At 45.8% G+C, this 21,158-nt stretch overlaps 1 protein-coding gene across 12 annotated transcripts in view; it reads left to right on the top strand.

Moving 5' to 3' along the window:
* Positions 1–21,158, top strand: part of nav2a (neuron navigator 2a) — a 249,424-nt gene that overhangs the window by 201,901 nt on the left and 26,365 nt on the right. For all 12 annotated transcript variants that reach the window (XM_061737815.1, XM_061737788.1, XM_061737743.1 and 9 more), the window contains 3 exons: positions 14,718–14,847; positions 17,172–17,490; positions 18,634–19,339. In XM_061737815.1, the coding sequence (XP_061593799.1) occupies positions 14,718–14,847; positions 17,172–17,490; positions 18,634–19,339 (1,155 nt within the window). The remainder of the gene's footprint in view (positions 1–14,717; positions 14,848–17,171; positions 17,491–18,633; positions 19,340–21,158) is intronic.

The following is a 21,158-nucleotide window of genomic DNA, read 5'->3' as shown; positions in this document are numbered from 1 at the left end:
AACTTTGAAATCAGGCAGATAACTCAGCTGCTTCTTGTTTAGGACGATTACTGTTTGAAATTTCAAATAAATCCATCCCCATTACTCACATCCTCAACTGATGCACTAGATAAACAGGTAAGCTGCTGTATCTTGAAGTGGTTTCTCCACTTTAAGGAGTCTCTACCCATAAACCCTCAGGTGTTGCTAATTTCCTGCCTGACAGACTTCTGACTTCTGCCGTCTTATTGCCTTTTACCTTGCAACACACACACACACACACACACTGGTTGGTTCCTGGTTGCACACAGACAGATTCTAACATACGTTTGCACACACACACACACACACACACACACACACACACACACACACACACACACACACACACACACACACACACACACACACACACACACACACTTGTGACTTCACATTAAACTCCTCCAGCCCTTAAGTGGGGCTTAACCCAAACTGTCCTCCTTAACTTTCATCTTCCCTGCCTTCTCCTCCTCACACGGAGCGCCATCTCTCCTCGCACCTATTATTTTTACCGTGCTTTAATTAGAGAGTGCAGGGAGTTGATGTGAAAAGCAATTAAATGATAAAATAGTGTGCAGTGTGTGTGGGCTCTCCTTTCCTTTCTTTCGACTGTGCACTTTCATGTTTCCGTGTGAGTTTTAATTGACAAAGTCTGCAGATGTTATGTTTCTCCTGAAACATAATGTTTCTCCTTTCATGCTCTTCAGATGTCCTAATTTTCAGTTCCATGCGATTATAGAGCAGAGCTGTTTAAAGAGGGGGAGAGGTGAGCGCCTCCCTCCACCCTGAAGGAATGTCTGATTAATGTGCTCACTGCTTTAACTTTGGGATTAATTAGGAGAGTTTGGGAGGCAGCAGATGAAATACATTAACATATTTAGCTGTTGGAGCTGGAGGGTTAAGAAGGGCGACTAGTTTTGTCTTGTAAAAGATGAGACTAATTTGATTCATGGGCGGGAGGTTAATGGTGCGGCTCGGGGTTGCGTAGAAGAGAGAGCAACGTTTATCTCATGCATTTTTCTGTACGTGAGTGTGTCGCCCAGACCTCAGAGGTGTGTTCAGGCTTCTGCAGTTTGGTGTGTGATCCGGCTGTGAAACCAACTTTTTAGTACCTTGTGAGCTCTCGGTAGAGGTGGGGGTGCAGGTAGGTGTCGGGTGTTCTCGTGGCACCCGGGCAAAGAAAAGAAAAAAAAAAGATTGTGACCTCTGGTGGCGCAGGTCACGGGCTTCAAAGGGTCGAGGGTCACCGTTAAGAGCGCTCTGAAAACCTTTAAGCCTTCGTGCTAAAATCCTGCAGATCAGAGCAGAGCCGGACTAATGAGGAGGCAGGCACACAGTGGAAGAGAACTGGAAATCCCTCAACTAACCCATCCTGAGCTATGCTGGCGATATCATTAGAGCCGCCGGATATGCAAAAGATCGCTTTGGAAACCGTCACGCGTATGTAAAGTAGCGTGTGGAGATGAGGTGCGAGACAAAAGAACCTGGGAATATGCTGAGACAATGCAAACTAGACACTGTGTGTGTGTGTGTGTGCGGGTCTCTCTGCGCAAGTGTGTGTGTGAGCATGCTTATCCCGGTCATTTATCTCTGTGGCTGGAAAAAAGAGGAAGTAATCTATTACGGCCTGTCTTCTGGTTTGAATCCTCTTTTGTAGACAAAGGAAAAGAGGTCTTTGTGTGGAACTGCTGTAGCTCTGCATGTGACACACACACACACACACACACACACACACACAGAAAAGCAGTGTATCCCAAAATGAGGGAAAGATGCAGAGGAGAAGTATGACATACATGTGGATGGAAGAAGAGACGGCTCTAATGTTTTAGGATCTGCTGCTGCAGCTTTTTGTTCCACGTTTGATTGAAACCTAAATCATGATTTCAAAGCTGCACAAAGGAAGTTGTGTAATTTACAGTTCAGATAGTCCCCGAGTAACAGCACAGTGTAAGAGTCACTCTCCTTCAGTCTTGGTCACCATCTAGTTTCCTTTTTTAGTCATTACGCTCTTGAATCAGTAATTATGTCCCAAATAGCAGACTTTTGTGAGGTGTACATCGTACACTGTGTACTTAGCATGCGCAAGTGCAGTTCCATCTACAAGAAGTGACAAGAGCGAGCTTTCTTTTGTGCTTTACCCAAGTGAACACCATAATACCGCCGATATTTCACTTTTATTTGATTGCAAAGTCCAAAAAGACGTGATCTTTTTTATTTCTGCTGCAAAGTTGGACATTTTAATAGACTTGCGGTAAATGGAGATTGACTCACTTTTGGTGCCAACCCCTGGTGGTCACTTATGTGAACTGCAATTTTCCCACCTTTGTGAACTCAACCCCGAAAACTGGATGTCGCCACTTAATTATTAGCACATGTCTCAATATGCAGTAACACTTTGAAATAGGAGAGTCGTCTTAACATTTGCATCAGTTTTACTGGCATCATGTGGTGCCTCTTGAATTAAAGAAGGCATGATGCTCTTTTACAATGACAAATATATACCATTAGTTGCTATCTTTCACCTATATGCTTTTGGTGTCATATAATCATCTTTTATATTATGCATTTCATGCATTATATAATGGATTTATGCATTGCCTTAGTGTTTAAAAGTGTTTAAAAGTTACAGATATAACTTAAAGGTTTTGAATCCATGTTGACCCAGGGGTTGCACCGTAAAAGATAAAAAACAAGAACATGTTACTTCAATTTAATTTTTTTGTTTTCACATTGATTTTTAAAGAAAAATTGTGTTTTAAAGGTCTTCGTGGTCTCCCTCCAAAGTATCTGTTCGACCTGCTCCAGCCGAACGCTCCCTCAGGTCGACGGATCGGTTGATGTCAGTCGTCTGAGACTAAGAGGACGTTTAGAGGTGACCGGACTGATTCAGGCGCCGCCTCCAACATCGTAGACGGAGTGGCTGTTGCACATCAGGCAGACGGACTCAGCTCCCGTTTTTAAGTCCTTTCTTAAAACTCTCTTTGGCTTTTGACTCAGTTTGAGATCTTGGCTTGTATCGTTTTAATATTTTCAGTTTTAGTTCAGCTTGTTATGTTTTCTTTGACCTCCTGCCTGCGTTTAGCACTCCAACCAACTCCGCTGTTGGTTTTTAAAACGCTTTACAAATAAAGTTGAGTTAAGATTTGAGGCGTGATTTACTGCAGTGGGGAACATGACGAGTCAGGTTTAATTCTCACCATATAGCAAAATGCCAAACTGTGTTGGCCAATCGCAGGTGCAGGAGCCCATGTTCCAGAAAAACGTTTCGGGTGGAGCTGTGGAGGTTGTGTAACTCCACTCTGATAACTTTCCAGCGTCATAAAATCCTCTTTCTGCCTATAAATCATTCTGCAGCCTTCTGACAGATTGATTGTTTGCACCAACGTGTCCTCCAGGATTGTGTTTGAGCTCATTATTGGATCTTAAACCCCATGTTGTGAAGCCATTTTTGAGTTAAAAACCTTCCTTCAATACATATTAACGACATTGTGATTCATCTTCCAATTATTTAGTCTGCCCCCGTCATCTGCACCCACCTTGTTGGTGGGAGTCAGATGGATGTTGATGACGGCTCCCTGTCTGAGGTGCAGTGTTTGGTGGTGCCGTGTGGAAGCACCTTTGTTGGTCCGGTTTCTCTGGAGAGGCTTGCAGCACCACCTGCTGCAGAGCAGAAGTAGCAGAGAGCTTTCCCCAAACCCCAATATCTTCTCTCTCCTGTCTGGACTTGAGCAGCTGCCTCGTTGGCCTCAGGTGGAGGAAGATGGAGGGTTCACGTTCTTTTATAAACTGCTCTATTCAGCTACTGGAAACACCTGGCAGTCCACGTGTTTCCCCCTCCACCCGTCCGTCTCCCCCCGTCCTCTGCAGCCTCACCTCCACCTGCTCCTCTGCTTCAGCAGAGTTAATGTTATGGTCTGCTCGCAGGCTTGGGATAATAATTGCTGGATCAGTTCTCTCCTCCCCTGTGTTTCTGTTCTTTCAGGATCCAGCCAGTGAAAACCGAACAGAATATTTGTGTAATAATTGGAGACCCGCTCGGACGTAGCTTCATCTGTGCCAGTGTCTCGATATCGGGGTCTAATAACGTCGACCTGCGGGCGTTTCTTTGTGGTCCAGTCAGGTGGAGGCGTCCGGCACTGTCTGAAATACCAGGAATGTTTTGTTAATGTTGGCACGGGAAAGCATCGAGTCACTGCAGGATTACCAGGATTAGTGACACCAGGAAAACCATGAGCCAGTCTGAATAAGACTTTGCTTGTGCTTGGAATTTGCACGTTTTTCAGTCGTGAAAGTGAAAGCTTAAATGTAGAAACATGACTGTGGAACCTGTTTAGTTTTGAAGATCCAAATGAAGTGGTGGAGATAGATCACAGGAGCGTGCATGATGTTTCTTCTCTTTAAGCTACAGTTATTCCTATTAAACTGTTTTTTAAGTAGTTTGACATCTATGAGTTGTGCATCCACAGCTGTCACTATAAAGGACTTCTAAACACGCTGCCGTTCACGTATCAAAAGTGTCCTGCAGATAATTTAACCCTTTTAAATATGAAAGGCCACAAAAAAGATCCTGCATAGCTCACAAAATTAATAGCAGGTTAGTTGTCAGATCTCCGGAAGGTAAAATTAGAGGGTTTTATGGCTACTTTGTGAACTATACACCTACCCAGAGGCAGCCGCTGCTGGAGCCTCGACGTCTCCCAGAGTAAAACAGGTTTCTACTAATCAGAGCGTTGGTGGTTGGGACTCAAACACATCGTGGACGTCTATTGTGCAACTCTCTCCCCTCTTTGAGGTCACATCTTCAGTTTAAGCATGACTTTTGGCCTGAAGACAATTTAAAACGGTGCTGGAAGATGCAAATTGCTCCCATTCTCAGCTCTGTTGAACAGGAAAATCAGCTTTAAAGGGTTCACATGGCAGGATAGCTCGGTTGAAAAGGTCTAACACTGCATTTAGTGGATAATCTACAGGTGCTTTGGGGATTTATGTCATTGTTTCTATTGTCTCGTTGTCCCTCGGGGGTTATACAATCATGTCATGAATGACGGTTTTTATGTTCAACTTGAGGCGTTGACAGTCAACCGTGACGTAACTGGAGTATTGCATCAACACGCAGTCGTGTTGTTTTAGTGTTGATACACAAAAAGAAAAAGACATGAACTTATAATAAAAGCTGAATCCATGATTTTATCACGTTGAAGGGTTTTATTTCATACTTCTGTTGTCTCCAGAGGCCGAGCAGCAAAAAGGTTTCGCTGCAAGTACGTGTCAACATATTTTATCTGCCTTGCTCAATAACGCAATTGAGAGTGTGCAAATCATCTGACTCATACATTCTCACAAAGACATTTGCACGCGGAGACAAAAAGTCATTCATAACCCGCCGTACGCTTCCACACATCCACAGAAATCCAGACTCTCACGAAGCCTCTGGCTCCCTTTGAATATCAAGTGGTGTAAGTGCCTTCCAGCCACAGTCGTGCTGAAGACAGCGATCCGCCGCGTCCCAGTGGTGTGTGTGTGAGTGTGTGTGTGTGTGTGTGTGTGAGTGTGTTTAATGAAGCCCTACCAGGCGGAAACTGCTGGCTGGAACTGTTTGAGGCGGGGAGTTCGTACCTGAAGTGAAGCCAGACAGGTTCCAAGGTAACGATGCTCCCACAGATAACCCATTAGTTACATTTTCCACTTTTACCTGAGGTCATATGGAGAAGAAACTACACGTTCATTCAACTCCAAGGCTTCACATAACTAGGCACGCTGGAAAATGTGTTTTTCCTGCAGTAATTACAACCATAGAGGACTAACAACGTGTACTGAACAAAAGCACCCACTGATTTATTAGGCTGCAGAACTATCTTTAGCAGCAATTACTGGAAGTAATTGTACGACGTTAGTCTCTAGTCTGACACACATAGACGCAGCTGTTGAATAGGAGCCAAATGAACTTTGCACGGTCGACCTTGAATTGAACTAGTCTACTTCTGAGGTGATTGGCAGTTGTATTGAATGTTTCCACTAGTGAATACTCTGTTTCAGATTCTTCCTTGTTTGGGAATGATCCCCCAGTGTAACGGGCAACAACAATGCTTTTCTACGATCACTGCTGATGCCTTTCCTCCTTGGCATTGTTTGAACACACACCTGAATGCTTCAGACAAGCAAACTGCGTTTTCAGGCTGGTCACACTTGTTTCTAGTGAGTCACTCACTTTTATTTATTTTTTTTTCATATATGTTTTTATTGGCAGATTGTTTCCACAATACAGAGCAAAACAGATGAACATACCTTTTTTTTTTCCTCCCTCTCCCCATCCCTCCCCCCACGGTTATCATCATTAATTTTCCTTTAGGAATAGCAAATAATACAAAATAAAAAAATTAATTAATAATAATACAAATTTTAAAAATAGTAAATAAATAAAAATAAAAGGATACTAATATAGTGACCTAACAAAAAAGTAGTAGTAGTGCAATGAATGTAAACTTAAATAAGAAAATAAAATGAGAACGAAACCGAAATGGGTTATCTAGAGATTAATAATTATTTCTTAGATCAATAATTAGCAATTCCAGTAGTAGTCACAATTTATACCAGTAAACACTTGAGTCGGAATGTTGTCATATATCACCTCCAGAGTTATATACTAATGTATTAGTAGTTAAGCTGTTACTATTTTTAGGGATAGAAAAACGAAAAACAACAAAAAACAAAGACATCAGCTCAGTTCTTTGGAAGTACTCTCAAATTTTCAAAATAGTTAATAAATAGTTGTCAGCTCGAGAAGAACCTTTCTAATGAACCTCTTTATTTTTTCCAAGTTTAAGAAATCCATAATATCTTTGAGCCATAAGGCAATAGAAGGAGGCTTTGGGGATTTTCACCCCAACAATATTCTGCGTCTTGCTATCAGTGTGGTAAATGCTACTATTCTAGACTGTTTTGCGGTCAAAAGTCCAAAATCCGGTGGTATTCCAAAAATGGCTATCTGGGGTGATGGCTCCAAACGAATATCAAATACATCAGACAGAGTCTTGAATATATTAGTCCAATAACCTACTAGCTTGGGGCAAGTCCAGAACATATGAGTGTGATTAGCCGGTGAGAGGGCACACCTATCACATTTATCTTCAACTTCGGGATATATCGTGGCTAGTTTAGATTTGCAATAGTGAAGTCTATGAAAGATTTTGAATTGGATAAGGCCTAGCCTAGCGCATGACGTTGATGTGTTGATCCTATCAATAGCTCCATCCCACCATTCGTCCAGAAAAGTCTCGCCCAACTCTGCTTCCCATCTATCTCTACTTTTCATCACAGGGTGCTCATTCAGTCTCATAAGAGATCGATATGTTACAGAAATGTGGCCTTTTTGTCCAGGATGCAATATTAGAAGGTTGTCCCATGGTCTATCTGCCGGTTTTTCAGGATAGGAGGGAAATTGCTTTACAACAAAATCTCTAATTTGAAAATATCGAAAGAGATTATTATGGGGTAGATCATATTTGGTACGGATCTTATCGAAACTACAGAATAGATTCTTCTCATAAAGATCTGAAAATTTGATAAGACCCTTACCCTTCCATTGCTCGAACACAGTGTCTGACAAAGAGGGAAGAAATAAATGATTGCCAAGTATAGAACAATTTATAGAGCCATCTATAAATTTAAAGTGGGAGCGTAACTGTGACCAAATCTTAATGGAAGCAATCACAACCGGATTTTGGGTAAATTTAGTTGGTGAAAGGGGTAATTTAGAGTAAAGTATAGTGACTCACTTTTATAAGGAGCACCTGATTGCTACTTACCTTCCCAACATGGTAAATACTGTATAATAATAATAATATATTAATGTATAATAAAAAAATAAATAAATCTGGGTACAGTGAGCAAAATTCTCTGTCTGGCATATTCAAACTTGGCCAATAAAGCTGATTCTGATTCTGATAAGGCTGTACTTATTCTTTCACAAGTGCCTTTTTAAAATACATACTAATGTTAATGTTAAAACTGTAGAACTGAACTTTTTAATTCACATTGACATTGTTTTAAATCCTCGTTCACATGAATGATGATGGAAATGGGGTTATCGGATGTCTGTTAATGGAAACAAAGAAGCAGGAAGAGACAGAACCCTGTGAGAGATGATGTGAGTTGCCATGGATACTGCATGGCTAAGAGCAGACAGCCCACCCCCCAAACCCCCCCCAGGTTTCTATTAAGCCAACAGTCCTCAACTGTACAGTTGCAGACAGTCAGACACGCAAAAGAAGGCGGAGCTTTAAGTCTTGGTAAATGTACCTTTCTTGCTTCTCTCTTGAGCTTTATGCTCAGCATTTTGTTGTTTCATTTGTTTCGCATTGTCTTGAATTTTCTTTGGTGTACAGTTTCCGTGCTTTATTACTGAACTGACTGCAGTGAGATTCAGTAGAGACCCACAGGAACAAAAAGTCTGACGCGCCAGAAAGATGCAGCGAGACTCAAAAGTAGGACATCCGCAAACACGAGTCTGGGCCAGCTGCTTTCGCCACCGAGCCCGTAGTTTTTGATGGGTAACAAAGAGGCCAGACGCCCGGTGACTTGTCTCAGGTCCAGTCTGGAAGCACTCATCTCTTCATCAGTCAAAACCCTTCAAATCTCTCCTGACTGAATCTTTCAGGACTTTAGGTGCAGATGTGGAAAGAGATGGTTTGTGCAGGTTCCAGCTCTTAGCCTGATTATCCACAGCTCTCTACTGGGGCTCCGGGGGACAGGCTGCATACTACTTATTTTGTCCTACAAAAGGATATTATTCACATAAGAAAGGTTCCATTAAATGTTTTAGATCTGAGCTTTTTTATATAGTTTATATCCCAGTGAAGAAGTAAGCACGATGCCTTTTATATATTTACACATTTACATAAAAAGAAAAGCTGGTCAGCTGCAGACGCCCCCAACAACTCTGGATCAGCTTCTGCAATGTGATATTTACTGTTGAGCGATAAATTGGTGTAAAACACTTAATATACACGTGTTTAAGCATCAAAATGGATTTTATTGAGAGTTTAAGTAGCTTTATATTGCAAAAAATACAGAAAGAAAGTCATTCCAGAGTGCTTAACATTATCTAATGAGTATTTCCCGATGCATCTTAGCACTTTGTTGAATTTTTTACGCTGGATTAAACATTGTATTTAAAACAGAGACTGCCTTTCCAACAAACACAAGGAGGATATAAATCAAAATGTTAAAACGGGTTTGGAGAAGCCGTCTTGAGTTCTCCAACAGCACATCACCGCTTCACCAAATTTGGTTAGGAATGATGTCATCAGTGCAAATGGCAGGGCATCTTTCCGAGACATTTTGGCTTTCTCTTTGCGGGAGGAAGCGGTGCCTTGTCATACATCATTATCCAGAGTGTATGTTTCAGATGAAAGATGTCTGTCTCACGCTTCTTTACTGTTCACACCATCACTGGCAAGACAAAGCGGTATATCTACTGGCAGCATATTGGTTTGTTTCTTTTCTTGTAGATAATTAAGCGCTGCTATATTCTTGATAGATGGTGCTTTTTACACAAACAGTTTTTACTTATTTATGCCATGCACATTTATGCTAGAGTTTGAATTGAGCTGGGGACGCAACCCAGATGGAAAATATGTTTTATATCCTGGGAGGATCAACATCCATCATCTGGAGATACTTCCCAACACGTTTTCAAAGCAGACGAGAATGACAGAAGACAAATTGTGGGAATACTCTCCCAACTTCCCCACATCCCGGTTTCTTCGAGCACCGCAGCAGAAGCAGGAGTTGCATTTATGTTTGATTCTTGCACTGAGGTGACAATGGCTCGGTCTGTACTCTGTGTGTTTATTCGGTGCGTCTGCACTCATGTTAGAAATTCCCCTGTTTGCCCTGATGGTCTTGGTTTGGAGCAGCACGGTGCAGCGGTGTGCCTGCATTAAGTCATGCGTGTCACATGGGAAAGGGGGGGCTTTGGTGTATGTTTTGCTACAGATCCGGGTCAACCAGTTGAATGTATAGGAGTGTGTGTTTACACATAAAACACAAAGAAAGAAAGAGAGGAGGCAGAGGAAGCATGTGCAGCTCCAGGGAACGGAACGCTTTGATAAATTCTCTGAGTGCAGCTCGCGAAATGTTTTCCCAAGAGAGGAGACAATGGGAGCAGACACGGCAGAGAGAGGGCCAAAAAGACAGACATTCCTCACTGTGCTGTCCGGTCTCGTCCTGTCTTTTCTCGTCACAGAAGGGACAGCTGTGTCATTTTCGTACCACAGGGCTCCTGGGCTCCAGCCCGGAATGTCCCGGCCCCAGTGTCCCCTTTTCTGCCTCCTTTATCTCCTCGCTGCCCTTTAGTCCTGACAGCTACTGTGCACAAGCTTAGAAAGAAAACAAAACTAAATGCATTGTTTGGATCTCAGCTTCATTTTTAAGGGCATTTGCGACACTTTCCCTCTCAGTTTGTGCAGGGGCAACCGGCAACCACCCAAATACTCTTGTTTCTGTGTCATTAACCAGCAAGAATCAGAGTTACAAGGCATCAATGTTTGATGCTAGCTTTTTGTACTTTTTGTACTTGTTTGATCAACAACATTGAGAGTAAGCTCAGGCTGAATCTGCGTTGACTATAAAAACGCGTGCACATGTCTGAGTCTGTTACAGCTAACAGTAGCACTTGTGATAATTTCATGTTGCAGTCCTAAATCGCCCAAAGCTTTGTTTCTAATTGTTACGTCCTGAAACCTTTACTAAACCACACGATAAAAGCCACGGAGAGGCTTTTTAATGTCTCACTCTTGACAGTAAACTCACCCTATTAAATCCTATGCAATCAATGAGAGGATACCTATTACTCCCCACATTTTCTTATTGGCTTTATGTTTATTACATATAAAAGGTACAGTCTGGGGGATTTAGATTATTCTTATTATGTTTTAGTATCAAGGGGGAACTCTTTACAGGTTATCCTGCTCAGCTCTAAGCGCTTCGTCCTTGTCTGGACAAGTAGAATTCTCTTATTTCCGAACTTAACAGGATTTATGTTCTAAAGTGACCCTGAAGATATGATTGAACTGAAAACGGATCAAACCGCTACCTCACAGAAATACCTTTCCTCTGTCGTAGTGTTTTCTCTTGAGAATAGATGGTTTTGAAGGTTTCTGTTGGAGTTGGCGCGCTCACCTGTCAGCATCACCGTGATGTTATGTCCCCCCCCCAAACCCTGAGGGGCCGCGACCCAGACGCAGTCAGGGTCCTTCCTTCTCCCTCCCCTGTCTGTCTATCTTTCTTTCCGTCCCATCGGCCCGTCTGCACCGAGGGAGAGAGGTTCGGGGGTTATATGATCCAGCTGTGGTGTAAGAACCAGTAGTCTCCCCTGAAACGCAGGAAATCCCCTTACTTCTGCCTCACTGCTCTGTTGTGGCTGCGTGTCTGTGTGTACATTTCTGCGGCACAGATCCTGTGTGCATGTGCCAGAGCCGGGCTGGTTTTTTTCCTCGGTGCTGAGGGGGATACAGTGCTGCGATGACCAGCAGACCGACGGTCCGACCGACCGCAGTCCCCAGGGGCACACGAGAAAAGTTAAAACAAACACGACGAAAAGCCTCGTTCTCAGGACCGTCCAGCGCTCCCATTGGCTGACGCATGTTGGAACCCATTTCTGTCATTGGTCCTCGTGCCTCCCCCCACTCTGTTTTCCTCTTTTAGGAAGTTCCGAGGTTTGGCCTCTGAACTCTGACCCCTTTGGGGGAACAGAGAGCTTATCAAATGGGAGCTGGAAAGAGGCGACGTCCCACTCTGGAATGTCTCGATCTGGGTCACTTTTCTCTCTGCACGACTGTCGTCTTTGACCGGTTTACAGGTCTCTGGCGAGTGGCGGAGTGAAGCATCTTGTCTTTATAAATGATTGACAATTTTGTATGGAACATTTAACTGCACTCTCCAGGGGTTTAAGAAGTCTAACCATGTCTGCTGCCTCTCAAAAACCTCTTTAGATGCTGTTAAAGGTTGCATGACTGGAATATATCATCTTTTGATTCGTATGAATTGGAAAAGGAAGAAATAGTTCCCATCTTTCCCTCAGTGTGATGATCTATTAGATGCGACCTCATCGGCCTCTGTTTGGCACCACTTCCTCCTGGGGGGCAGCATGCGGTTAATGTCTCAGTGCTCTGTGATTGGCTCTAAAGGGCTCGGCGGTTGGTAACTGGCGAGTTGCTCTGCCAGCGGGAGGCTGTGGGCTTGGCCACGCCGCTTGGCCTGATCTCTAATTAGCACTGGCTTGTCAGCTGGTCAGGGTGGATCTGTCTGGGAAATTGCAGTCTTGCACAAACAGACACTCAAGCTCAGAAACCAAAGCTGGGAAAGACTCGGCGGAGCGACCGAAGGGGATTGTCCTTCAGTTCAAAGTTCGTCTGCAGCCGTGCGGCTTCGACTCGCTGCTGCTGCTTGATTCTTCACAGGCTCCTCTGGCTCAAGTGGACTATTTAGGGTGTGTTCGTGTTTCCGTGTACACTATTAGTGGTGTGGCTGCAGCAGTGAAGTGGTTAACAGTCCCTGGGGAGGCTCATGTTACCAGCGGTGGGGCAGGTCCTTCCCTCCTCTCCCTCCAGTTTCTCTCGGCGTTGGTGCAGGCAGAGACAAACTGTGCCTGAGGGATGAAGCATCAGCGCGGCGAGTGATAAGGGATCGCGATTCAGGGACACCGCCAGCACGAGAGAAGGACGAGAGAGCCTCAGAGGAGAGAGATATTTAGTCGTGTGAACTCTCTCAGCCATATGGAGTCATGAAGCTCTCGGTCCAGCTTGGCATTTTCCCTCAGCGCCCTGGTTCCCACGGCAACCCAGGCTCCCTGACTAGGTAGATTTGATTTTTTTTGTTTTGTTTTTTCTTTCCATGTGCAGAAGAAACTTTTTCTAGCAATGGTTACTTTGATTTCTTCAGTTATTTAAGAGCTGTTGAGAAAACTGTGAGCGAGTGTCAAAGCTGAACAAGAATAGAAATATGTATATTATATATTTTTTTTTCAACTGTCTGCATTTATTTTGGGAGACGTGTGTGTGGGGAATTCCCCCTTGTGGCTGTACGGATGAACTGAAACAGTTGTGGTCACTTTAAATCTCTCGACACCTCGCAGCTCTCCCTGCTGCACGGATGCTTTCCGCTCCTTAAACCATGCCTTTGCCTCTCTGTGTGCTTGATTTATTTTCCTGCTGAATCCTGGTGGAAGTCGTGCTCTCCCTCTTTATTTTTCCAACAGGTTGTTAGCAAGGTTCCTGAAACAAAAAAAAAACAATCCAAAAACCCCCAAAAGGCAGCAGACACATTTGATCTGCAGTCTGCCAAGAAGCAGCCGATTATTCTCTGTGATACTGAATCTGGGATTTCTGCCACAGAAAATCTGTGTTTTGTTTAAAGCCATAATTACGATGTGTGTTTGTTTGTTGGTGGGACAATCCGGGACATCTGGATTTGATGCTGAGCAGCATTGTTTTGATCTGCACACAAATCAACCCGGGGGAGATAATAGCTGGGTGTTGAATGAAAAACATTGATGTGACCTTAGAGCACGGCGAACAAAGGAAAAGGAGACTTTTAGACAGCTAATGTAACAACAGGGTGCTCTGGGAACAGCCCCGTCTGCATCCGTGAATCATACTTCTGGGACCAAACCGCTTCCATTGCATTCACCTTTTTACCGTCTTACCGAATTTTCCACCTCAAAGTTTAAAGACTTAGAAAAAAATCTTGAGATTGATTGATTTTAGTTTGTAGCTTGTATGAGCTTAAAAACAGTTTGATAGAATCTTGCTCATTGTGGACGCGTTTCTGTTGCTGCAGGGTAATAAGCCAACCCTTGATGACTTTTAAAATGAAGTTTTGATACCAGCTCTGGAGTGTGTGTGTGTGTGTGTGTGCGCGTGCGTGTGCGCGTGCATGTGTGTGTGTGTGTGTGTGTGTGTGTTGTGTTGCAGCCAGGCCTTGCTGTCACCATCAGCCCTCCTTCTGCTCCTTTCAGAGCGGTGTTTGCCAACTGGCTGGGCTTCCTGTCCCCCACAGACTCCAAACGGATACAAGCACACAAACAGACAACCCCCTGCACACACACATGCACACACAGACACAGACATATTTACAAATATCCTTAACTCCTGGTGCGTTTGCTCTGTTCATATGAATCTGTTTGAACAGTTCACACACACACAAACACACTATGATGTCACCCCTCCAAGGAGCCTTTGTTGACGTGATAGACAACCCCCATTCAGCCGGCCTGTGTATGTCTGTGGGCTTGTATGTGTGTGCATCCAAGTAGAAGTCAGTGTAATGGAGAATAAAGGGAGATGATCACCAGGCCGTCTGGAATAGCACATCCTGCCTTTATTCCCATTTGTGCCCTGGAGTTAATCGATTAAGATTTTTCTTTTCCCTTTTACCCCATATGAAGGCGCACATCTATAAATAACAACTATAGAGACCGAAACTGTTTTGAAGAATTAATACAAATATTTATAACGTGAAAAAATGGATAGAAAGGACATGTATTGGTATTGAAATCTCACCACAGATCAAAAACAATGCATCTTCACTCGTGAGGAGTTCAGCTGGCTGATGTGTTCGTGGGATTCAGGACATCACAGTTTGCTCGTGGGTCTCTAAAGTTCTCTAAATCCTCTTCCCTGTGTGTGTTTGTGCAGCTGGGATGACAGCAGCTCCGTGAGCAGCGGCGTCAGCGACAACATCGACACAGATGACATCAACACCAGCTCCTCCATCTCCTCCTATGCCAACACCCCCGCAGCACAACGCAAGGCCCTCAACACGCAGGTAAGGCAACACGCTCAAATCCAACAGCGACGGCTCACTTTCCGCTCACGTCAAGATGCAGCTGAATCCGGTGCTTATAGCTGCGGCCACAAACTTCGGAAGCGCAGCGATTAGTCCACGGTCATCCACCATGCAAACAGATTAGTGTTGATGCTCTACTCATCATACGGTTCACTCACGTTTACATTTCAGAGTAATGAAAGTTTTAAAAGTGTGCCAGACGTTGGAGTCACTACTAATCGGGTTCATGGTCTGAAAATAATTAATCTCATCATATCAGGACGAACAGTGGGAGACGTAACAAAATTCAAGATGCTGCAAAAGCGGGAGGAGGTGGGGAAAAAAAACATTGATAGCAAAGAGGAACTGAGAAAACAAAGAAGCCCAAGGATCGTAAACAGCAGCCTGCTCCTCAAGAGCTGATGTTCTGCATGTCTTAAGCTTGAGTTATGGTTCTGCGTCAAAACAACGCCGTGCCTACGCCGTGTGCTACGCGTCGACGCAGACCACACGCCGTCACTGACGCCGTCACTGACGTGCACCTCCCGAAAATTGTAACTACGCGCAGACCAAACGCAGACGGAGAGGGCTGTGATTGGTTTGCTTGGTAGCAACACATTTCCAGTTTCCGGTTTGAAGCAGTCGTGAACTTTCAGCGCTCTTTTCTTCATTTATGTGTGGGGTTTTTTTTTTTTGTTTTGTTTTTTTGCACAATAGTTGTCCTTATCTCTTTGATTCACTGTGACCGGAAAAAGTCTGATAAACCATTCAGGAAAAGATCGCGAATTAGCGGTCACGGGGGGTACTGCACTGCGGCGAAATGGAGTGACGGAGAAGTCCGAAGGTTCACGACGGCGTCACGGTGACGGCGTGTGCTCTGCGTTGGTTTGACGCAGAACCATAATTCAGGCTTTAGATGTTGCTCTGCTCCAACATAGCTGATTCAGACTACTGGATCAGCACCAGCCTGTCCTCAGGGTCCACAGAAATCTGTCAATGGGCCACTAAGTGGTGCCAGGTGTGTTAAAGTAGAGCGACATCTAAACGGTGCAGGACGGCGAGCCCTGAGGACCAGGGTTGAACCGTTTTAGATGCTTCACTATTAGCTTGTCGCCAAGGTCTGCACAAGCCTGTTAATGACTTAATGACTTGAATCAGGGGGGTAAAGAGCCAGGAACCGTGTAACACGTGCAGCATCAGCCCCGAGGACTGGGCCCGAGAAGCACTGATGCAGCGTGATTTACTCTGGTAATTACGTGAGGGGATGCAGGCGGGTTGATGAGAAACAGAGGGCAGGGGGAAAGGTCACCTGACCACCAACAGAGAGGACCAGAAGTCCAAACGCAAGACTGGAAACAAGACATCAGCAAAACTTAACAGAAAACCAGCCGACCCAACCGCAATACATTCAAATCCTTTCGGCCTAATATTTGTCGACACGGCAGGAGTACAACGAGTAGGATTAACCTCTGCTTCATTCCTGCTCCAATAACAAAACCTCAGTGACATATTCAAGGTACTTTATGACTCCTTTTTGCTGGAGCCATGTTTATAGAGCCATGGAGAAGATGACAGTTTCTAGAAAAAACATTTTCCTTTTCAGTTCATTAAAGCTCTTATTTTTTAAATTTCATGTAAATTTTTTGGAGTGTGAACTGTGTGTAAATTACAAATACAGTATATTTTGACTGATGTGAAGCCAGTCAGCTCGTGATGCGTCACCAGCGGTCGAGGTGCTGGTGAAAAAACAAAGTTGGGTACAAAAGAGCCTTTGTCTCGGCGCGGCTGCCCGACACTGCAGGTTAATTAAGTCTGCTCCATCTGTCTGCAGGAGATTACACGCTGGCTGGACTGGTGGTGAAGCTCTGAGCGTAGGGCAGCTCTCTGTGGCATCTGTAGCCTCTGAATCACTCGCTTCAAACACGCCACCACTATCAGTTGTGGGAAGGCAAAACTTTATGAGGGAAACCTCATTCAAAAGGAAAAAGAAACCTAAAATCATTTGCTTGTGTGGCATTGTTTTTTTATTTATGAACTCTTACAAAATAAATTTGCCAAGAAATTCAAAAGAAAGATGATATTGCATCAAAGAGGCTTTCATGCAGTTTGGATACTTAATAAATGTTGTGTTATCAGTTACAGTAAAAACTTTACCTTGAAAGAAGCAATCTTACCTACGAAGCTCCTGGTCATGTTTTTGTGATGACTCAAGTCTTGACCTTCACATTAGGTGATTTTCTCACAGGAACGAGCAGCCGCTCAAAAACAGACTAATATTGTGTGTGTGTGTGTGTGTGTGTGTGTGTGTGTGTGTGTGGGTCCAGCCCGTGACAGATGCAGAGAAGCACTCGGCCTCCACAGCAGCTCACCAATCCTGGGCCGGGGACGAGGGGAAGCGGCCGGACGGCGGGTCCGACAGCGGCATCAGGATGGATTCAGGCTCCAAGTGGAGCCGCAGGAACCCCTGCGACATCTCCGATGAGTCTGACAAGGGTGGCTCGGGGAGGAAGAGCCACTCCGTGTCCCACACGGGCTCCTGGAGGAGGGGCATGAGCACTCAGGTGGGGGTGACGTCACCCCGGACTAAAAGCTCCAGCAGCACGGGCTCCGCCAGTTCTGTGGGCCTCAAGGGCCACGGCTCAGGTAAGACTGACCTCTGTTACCAGTAATAGACAAAAACACACAAATAATTCCTTCATTGTAGCCCATTAAAGTGATAATTCTAACATGTTTTACTTTAAAAAAATAAGAATCTAAAAAAATAGCCTTCCATCCATCCATTGAGCATCTGTAAGGGGTTGATATGGATCGTAGGTGCAGCAGCCAGAGAGAGAGCCCAGACCTCCTCCTCTTCCACCTCTAGATAGAAGACACATCCTAACCAGATCCCCAAACCACTGCAGTTGGCTCCTCCTGACAGCCACTGTCCTCTGATTCCCTCCTGACTGACTGACCAGGTCAAACTATGCTTAGCAACTCCATGGGGACCCAGATTGTGCGGTAAACAGAGCCTCGCTCTTTGGCCCTGCGGTCTCCTCACTATAACAGCCCGGTACAGAGTTTGCCGCAGTGATCCACCCATCAATCTCTCGCTCCATTGTTCCCTGAATCATGAACGTAACGTTCAGATACCTGAATTCATTTGAGACAACATCTCTCCTTCAGTCCAAAAGGGCGGTTTATTCTGGTTTAAATGGAATAAAACCCAGAGATTGTGGGTCAATAACAGGACCTCATCAGTCCTGACCCACCAAACCGGATGACTTCCGCTCCAAAAAATTCTGTCCCTTTTTTAAAGTTATGAACACAATCGGTGGCAGAGAGCAGCTGTCATGGAGTCCAGCTCTCATCCGGAACAAACCCCACTTACTGCTGGCAGACCGGACGGATCTTTCATTTGTGTAGGGGCTGAATGTCCCCCAGCAACAGTCCCAGTACCCGAGGGCTGCACAAAGCTAACTTTGGACAGTAGGGCAAAAACCCAGGCCCCTTCAGGAACTCTCGGGGGAGACTGGTCGACCATTCCCCGGCCGGGACGGAAACGCCATTGTTTTTCCTGAATTTGAAGTTTGAATAAGATTTCAGAATCTAAGTTGACTGCAAATTAGATTAAAAGTTCAGTTTGAATGCATGTTTACTTTACACCCTGTGGAAAATATGAGCTGGTTTTATGACTGAAATCAGAAGCAGGTCTGCAGGATTCTTTGCTGTACAGTTGCTCAAGTAATAATGAGTCATGTCAGTCGCTGGGACTCATCCTGCTGTCTCGTTCTCTGTGTCCTGCAGGAAAGACGGATGATGTGAAAGTCTCTGAAAAGGGACGGCTCTCCCCGCGGTCCAACGGCCTCCACCGCTCGCCCTCGGACGCTGGACGCAGCAGCGGCGACGAGGCCAAAAAGCAGTCGGCCTCCAGCAGCCGCGCATCCACCACTAGCACGGCCTCAGAGTCGCACCCCCAGATGCACACGCTGGCCTCGCGCACCCCGACCAGCACCTTCGGCTTCAAGAAGCAAGGACTGGTGACCATGGTTACCGCCAGCGGGGCCACCATCACCAGCGGCTCGGCCACCCTGGGGAAGATGCCCAAGTCCGGCGGACGCTCGCTGTCAGGAGGTTTGAAGTCCGGCGGGCAGGACGGAGGCTCGTTGTTGGGTCACCACGACGACGGCTTCCTCCCCATGAGCGCCCGCTCCACGCTGCAGTACCGCAGCCTCCCCCGGCCCAGCCGCTCCGGGGCCGCCGCCCGCAACGGCAACCGGTCCTCCACCAGCAGCATCGAGGCGGCCGTGCTCTCCGTCACCTCTCACGGGAAGAACTCCCTGAGCGTGAGCAAGGCCGGCGGCCCCGGCGGGCTGCTGGCCAATCAGACGGACCGGGAGAAGGGCGTCTCCGAGATCGACAACCTCAGGGGCGGAGCGGCCATGCAGGGTGGAGGAGCAGCAACTGTTCCTCTGGCGGGAAGACAGCAAGTGTCTTCACCTACGCTGCGCAGGTACGACCCGCTGGGCCGGCAGCCCGGCTGCTCTGGAAGGTGCGGGGGGGGGATCTGGCACGGGCTTCACCCTCACGCAGCTCACATACACACTCAAAAGAGCTTTTAAGATACAGTAATCATTCAACCACAGTGCCTGGTGAGCAGTGGTGAGCAAGGATCACACGTGTGGGCTTGTTGGAGTCTCACACACACACACTGGCTCTGCGAGGCTAAATCAGGTCATTGTGAATGGAGGCCTTGAGCAGAATCTGATCGGCTGCCAAGCCTCAGCCTTGGTGGTGCGGGGGGCTGAAGGGAGGGTGTGGTGCCGTGTAATGGAAGCTGACTCTTACCTCAGCGCTCTGCCCTCATTAATGTGAGGGAGTGATAACTCTTCAAAGGGAATGTGCTGCTATTATTGCCCACTGCGGCTCCAGTCATCACAGCCTGCCATTTAACTCTAACCCTGGATTAGCATAGAGCGACGGGAGAGCTTGTGTGTGTGTGTTTGCGTGCGCACCTTGGCCCGGATTCAGCTCCGAGTGCTGGCTCTACCTTCCCTGAATACAGGCCTGCTACTGTGTTTCTTGTTTCCCGGAGAGTTATAATACTGTTGCTTTTGTTCTGTTGGCGAGGAGCAGAAATCACAGGTCGGTGTGCTCACCGAGCTCAAGCAGACAAATGTCAGCATGAAACGAGCTGGTTCGGTGTCCTCCCTTCCTTTTTCAGTCTTATATATTCCCTTGCACAAGAAAAGACGAGAAAAAGGGGAAAATGGGAGTAGGCAGAACTCGTGATGAAGGTCACATAAAAAGGACAAATGTTCCAATGCCCTTGATGATTCCTCTAAAACAGTTTAACATAACAGAACATTGTTAATTTGTCCTGAAGCCTGTTAACGTAAGATTGCCCCCTTTATTTTCCTGTGCACCAAACGAGGCCCTGAGAAACACATTCATTACACTGACATACACTGACGGCTCGTCGACTTAACCAGGCTGCCGGAGTAAAACTAGGTCAGGGTTCAAGCCAATGAACTTTGACCGCCGCACGCTGTGACACATACCGACCCGTCCGATAGACACGAGGCACATGAGACGTGCGTCCAGGACGATGGCTGAGCTGAAAGTAAACAGTGAATCCGGCCGGAGGGCCTCGTATACCCCCGTCCTCCTCTTCCTGGCTGCTTCTCGCCTTCTTTGTCTCGCTAGTAGGGCGAGTGCTTGTTTCTCAGAACTGGACAGATGCATCTTTATTCCAGACAACACTGCATACAAACCAGAGGCTTTCCACCTACCAACAATTGTGCGAGTCCACAGAGTTCGCTCTGTATGCCACGACTCCCTACCAACCAGCGCCGCAAATGGGGACAAGCTCAACGAATGCCGAGGCTACACACTGGCTCCTTTTATGCAACATATTGTGCAGTTTCACCTTTCAGGCCCAGAGGGATGCACCCAGTGTTGACAACTTAGCGACTTTGTCGCTAGATTTAGCGACTTTTCAGACCCCTATAGCACCTTTTTTTTTAAAAAAGCGACTAGCGACAAATCTAGCAACTTTTTCTGGTGTTATTGGAGACTTATCTGGTGGGCAGAGCAGAGCAGAGAGGAGACCCTCGCCACTCCGCGTCCAGACTGCAAATGAAATGCGCTTGCGCAAAGCCGCCGCTGGCTTGCAGAGCGGGATGTAAATGTAAACGTTTCTTTTTTCTTTTGGGTCACTTTGCCGGTCCAAAGCCTGGATAAAGGAGGAGGGTTGGTTGTAGAGGTAGCAATTTCACCCTACATAACAATCTTTTGATTAAATTTGCTGTTATAACATTTAACAATACAGG

Source organism: Cololabis saira, chromosome 2, assembly GCF_033807715.1.
Source record: "Cololabis saira isolate AMF1-May2022 chromosome 2, fColSai1.1, whole genome shotgun sequence".
Taxonomy (NCBI): domain Eukaryota; kingdom Metazoa; phylum Chordata; class Actinopteri; order Beloniformes; family Belonidae; genus Cololabis; species Cololabis saira.
Note: the sequence above shows the minus strand (reverse complement) of the source record. Positions and strands in the feature narration are given on the sequence as shown.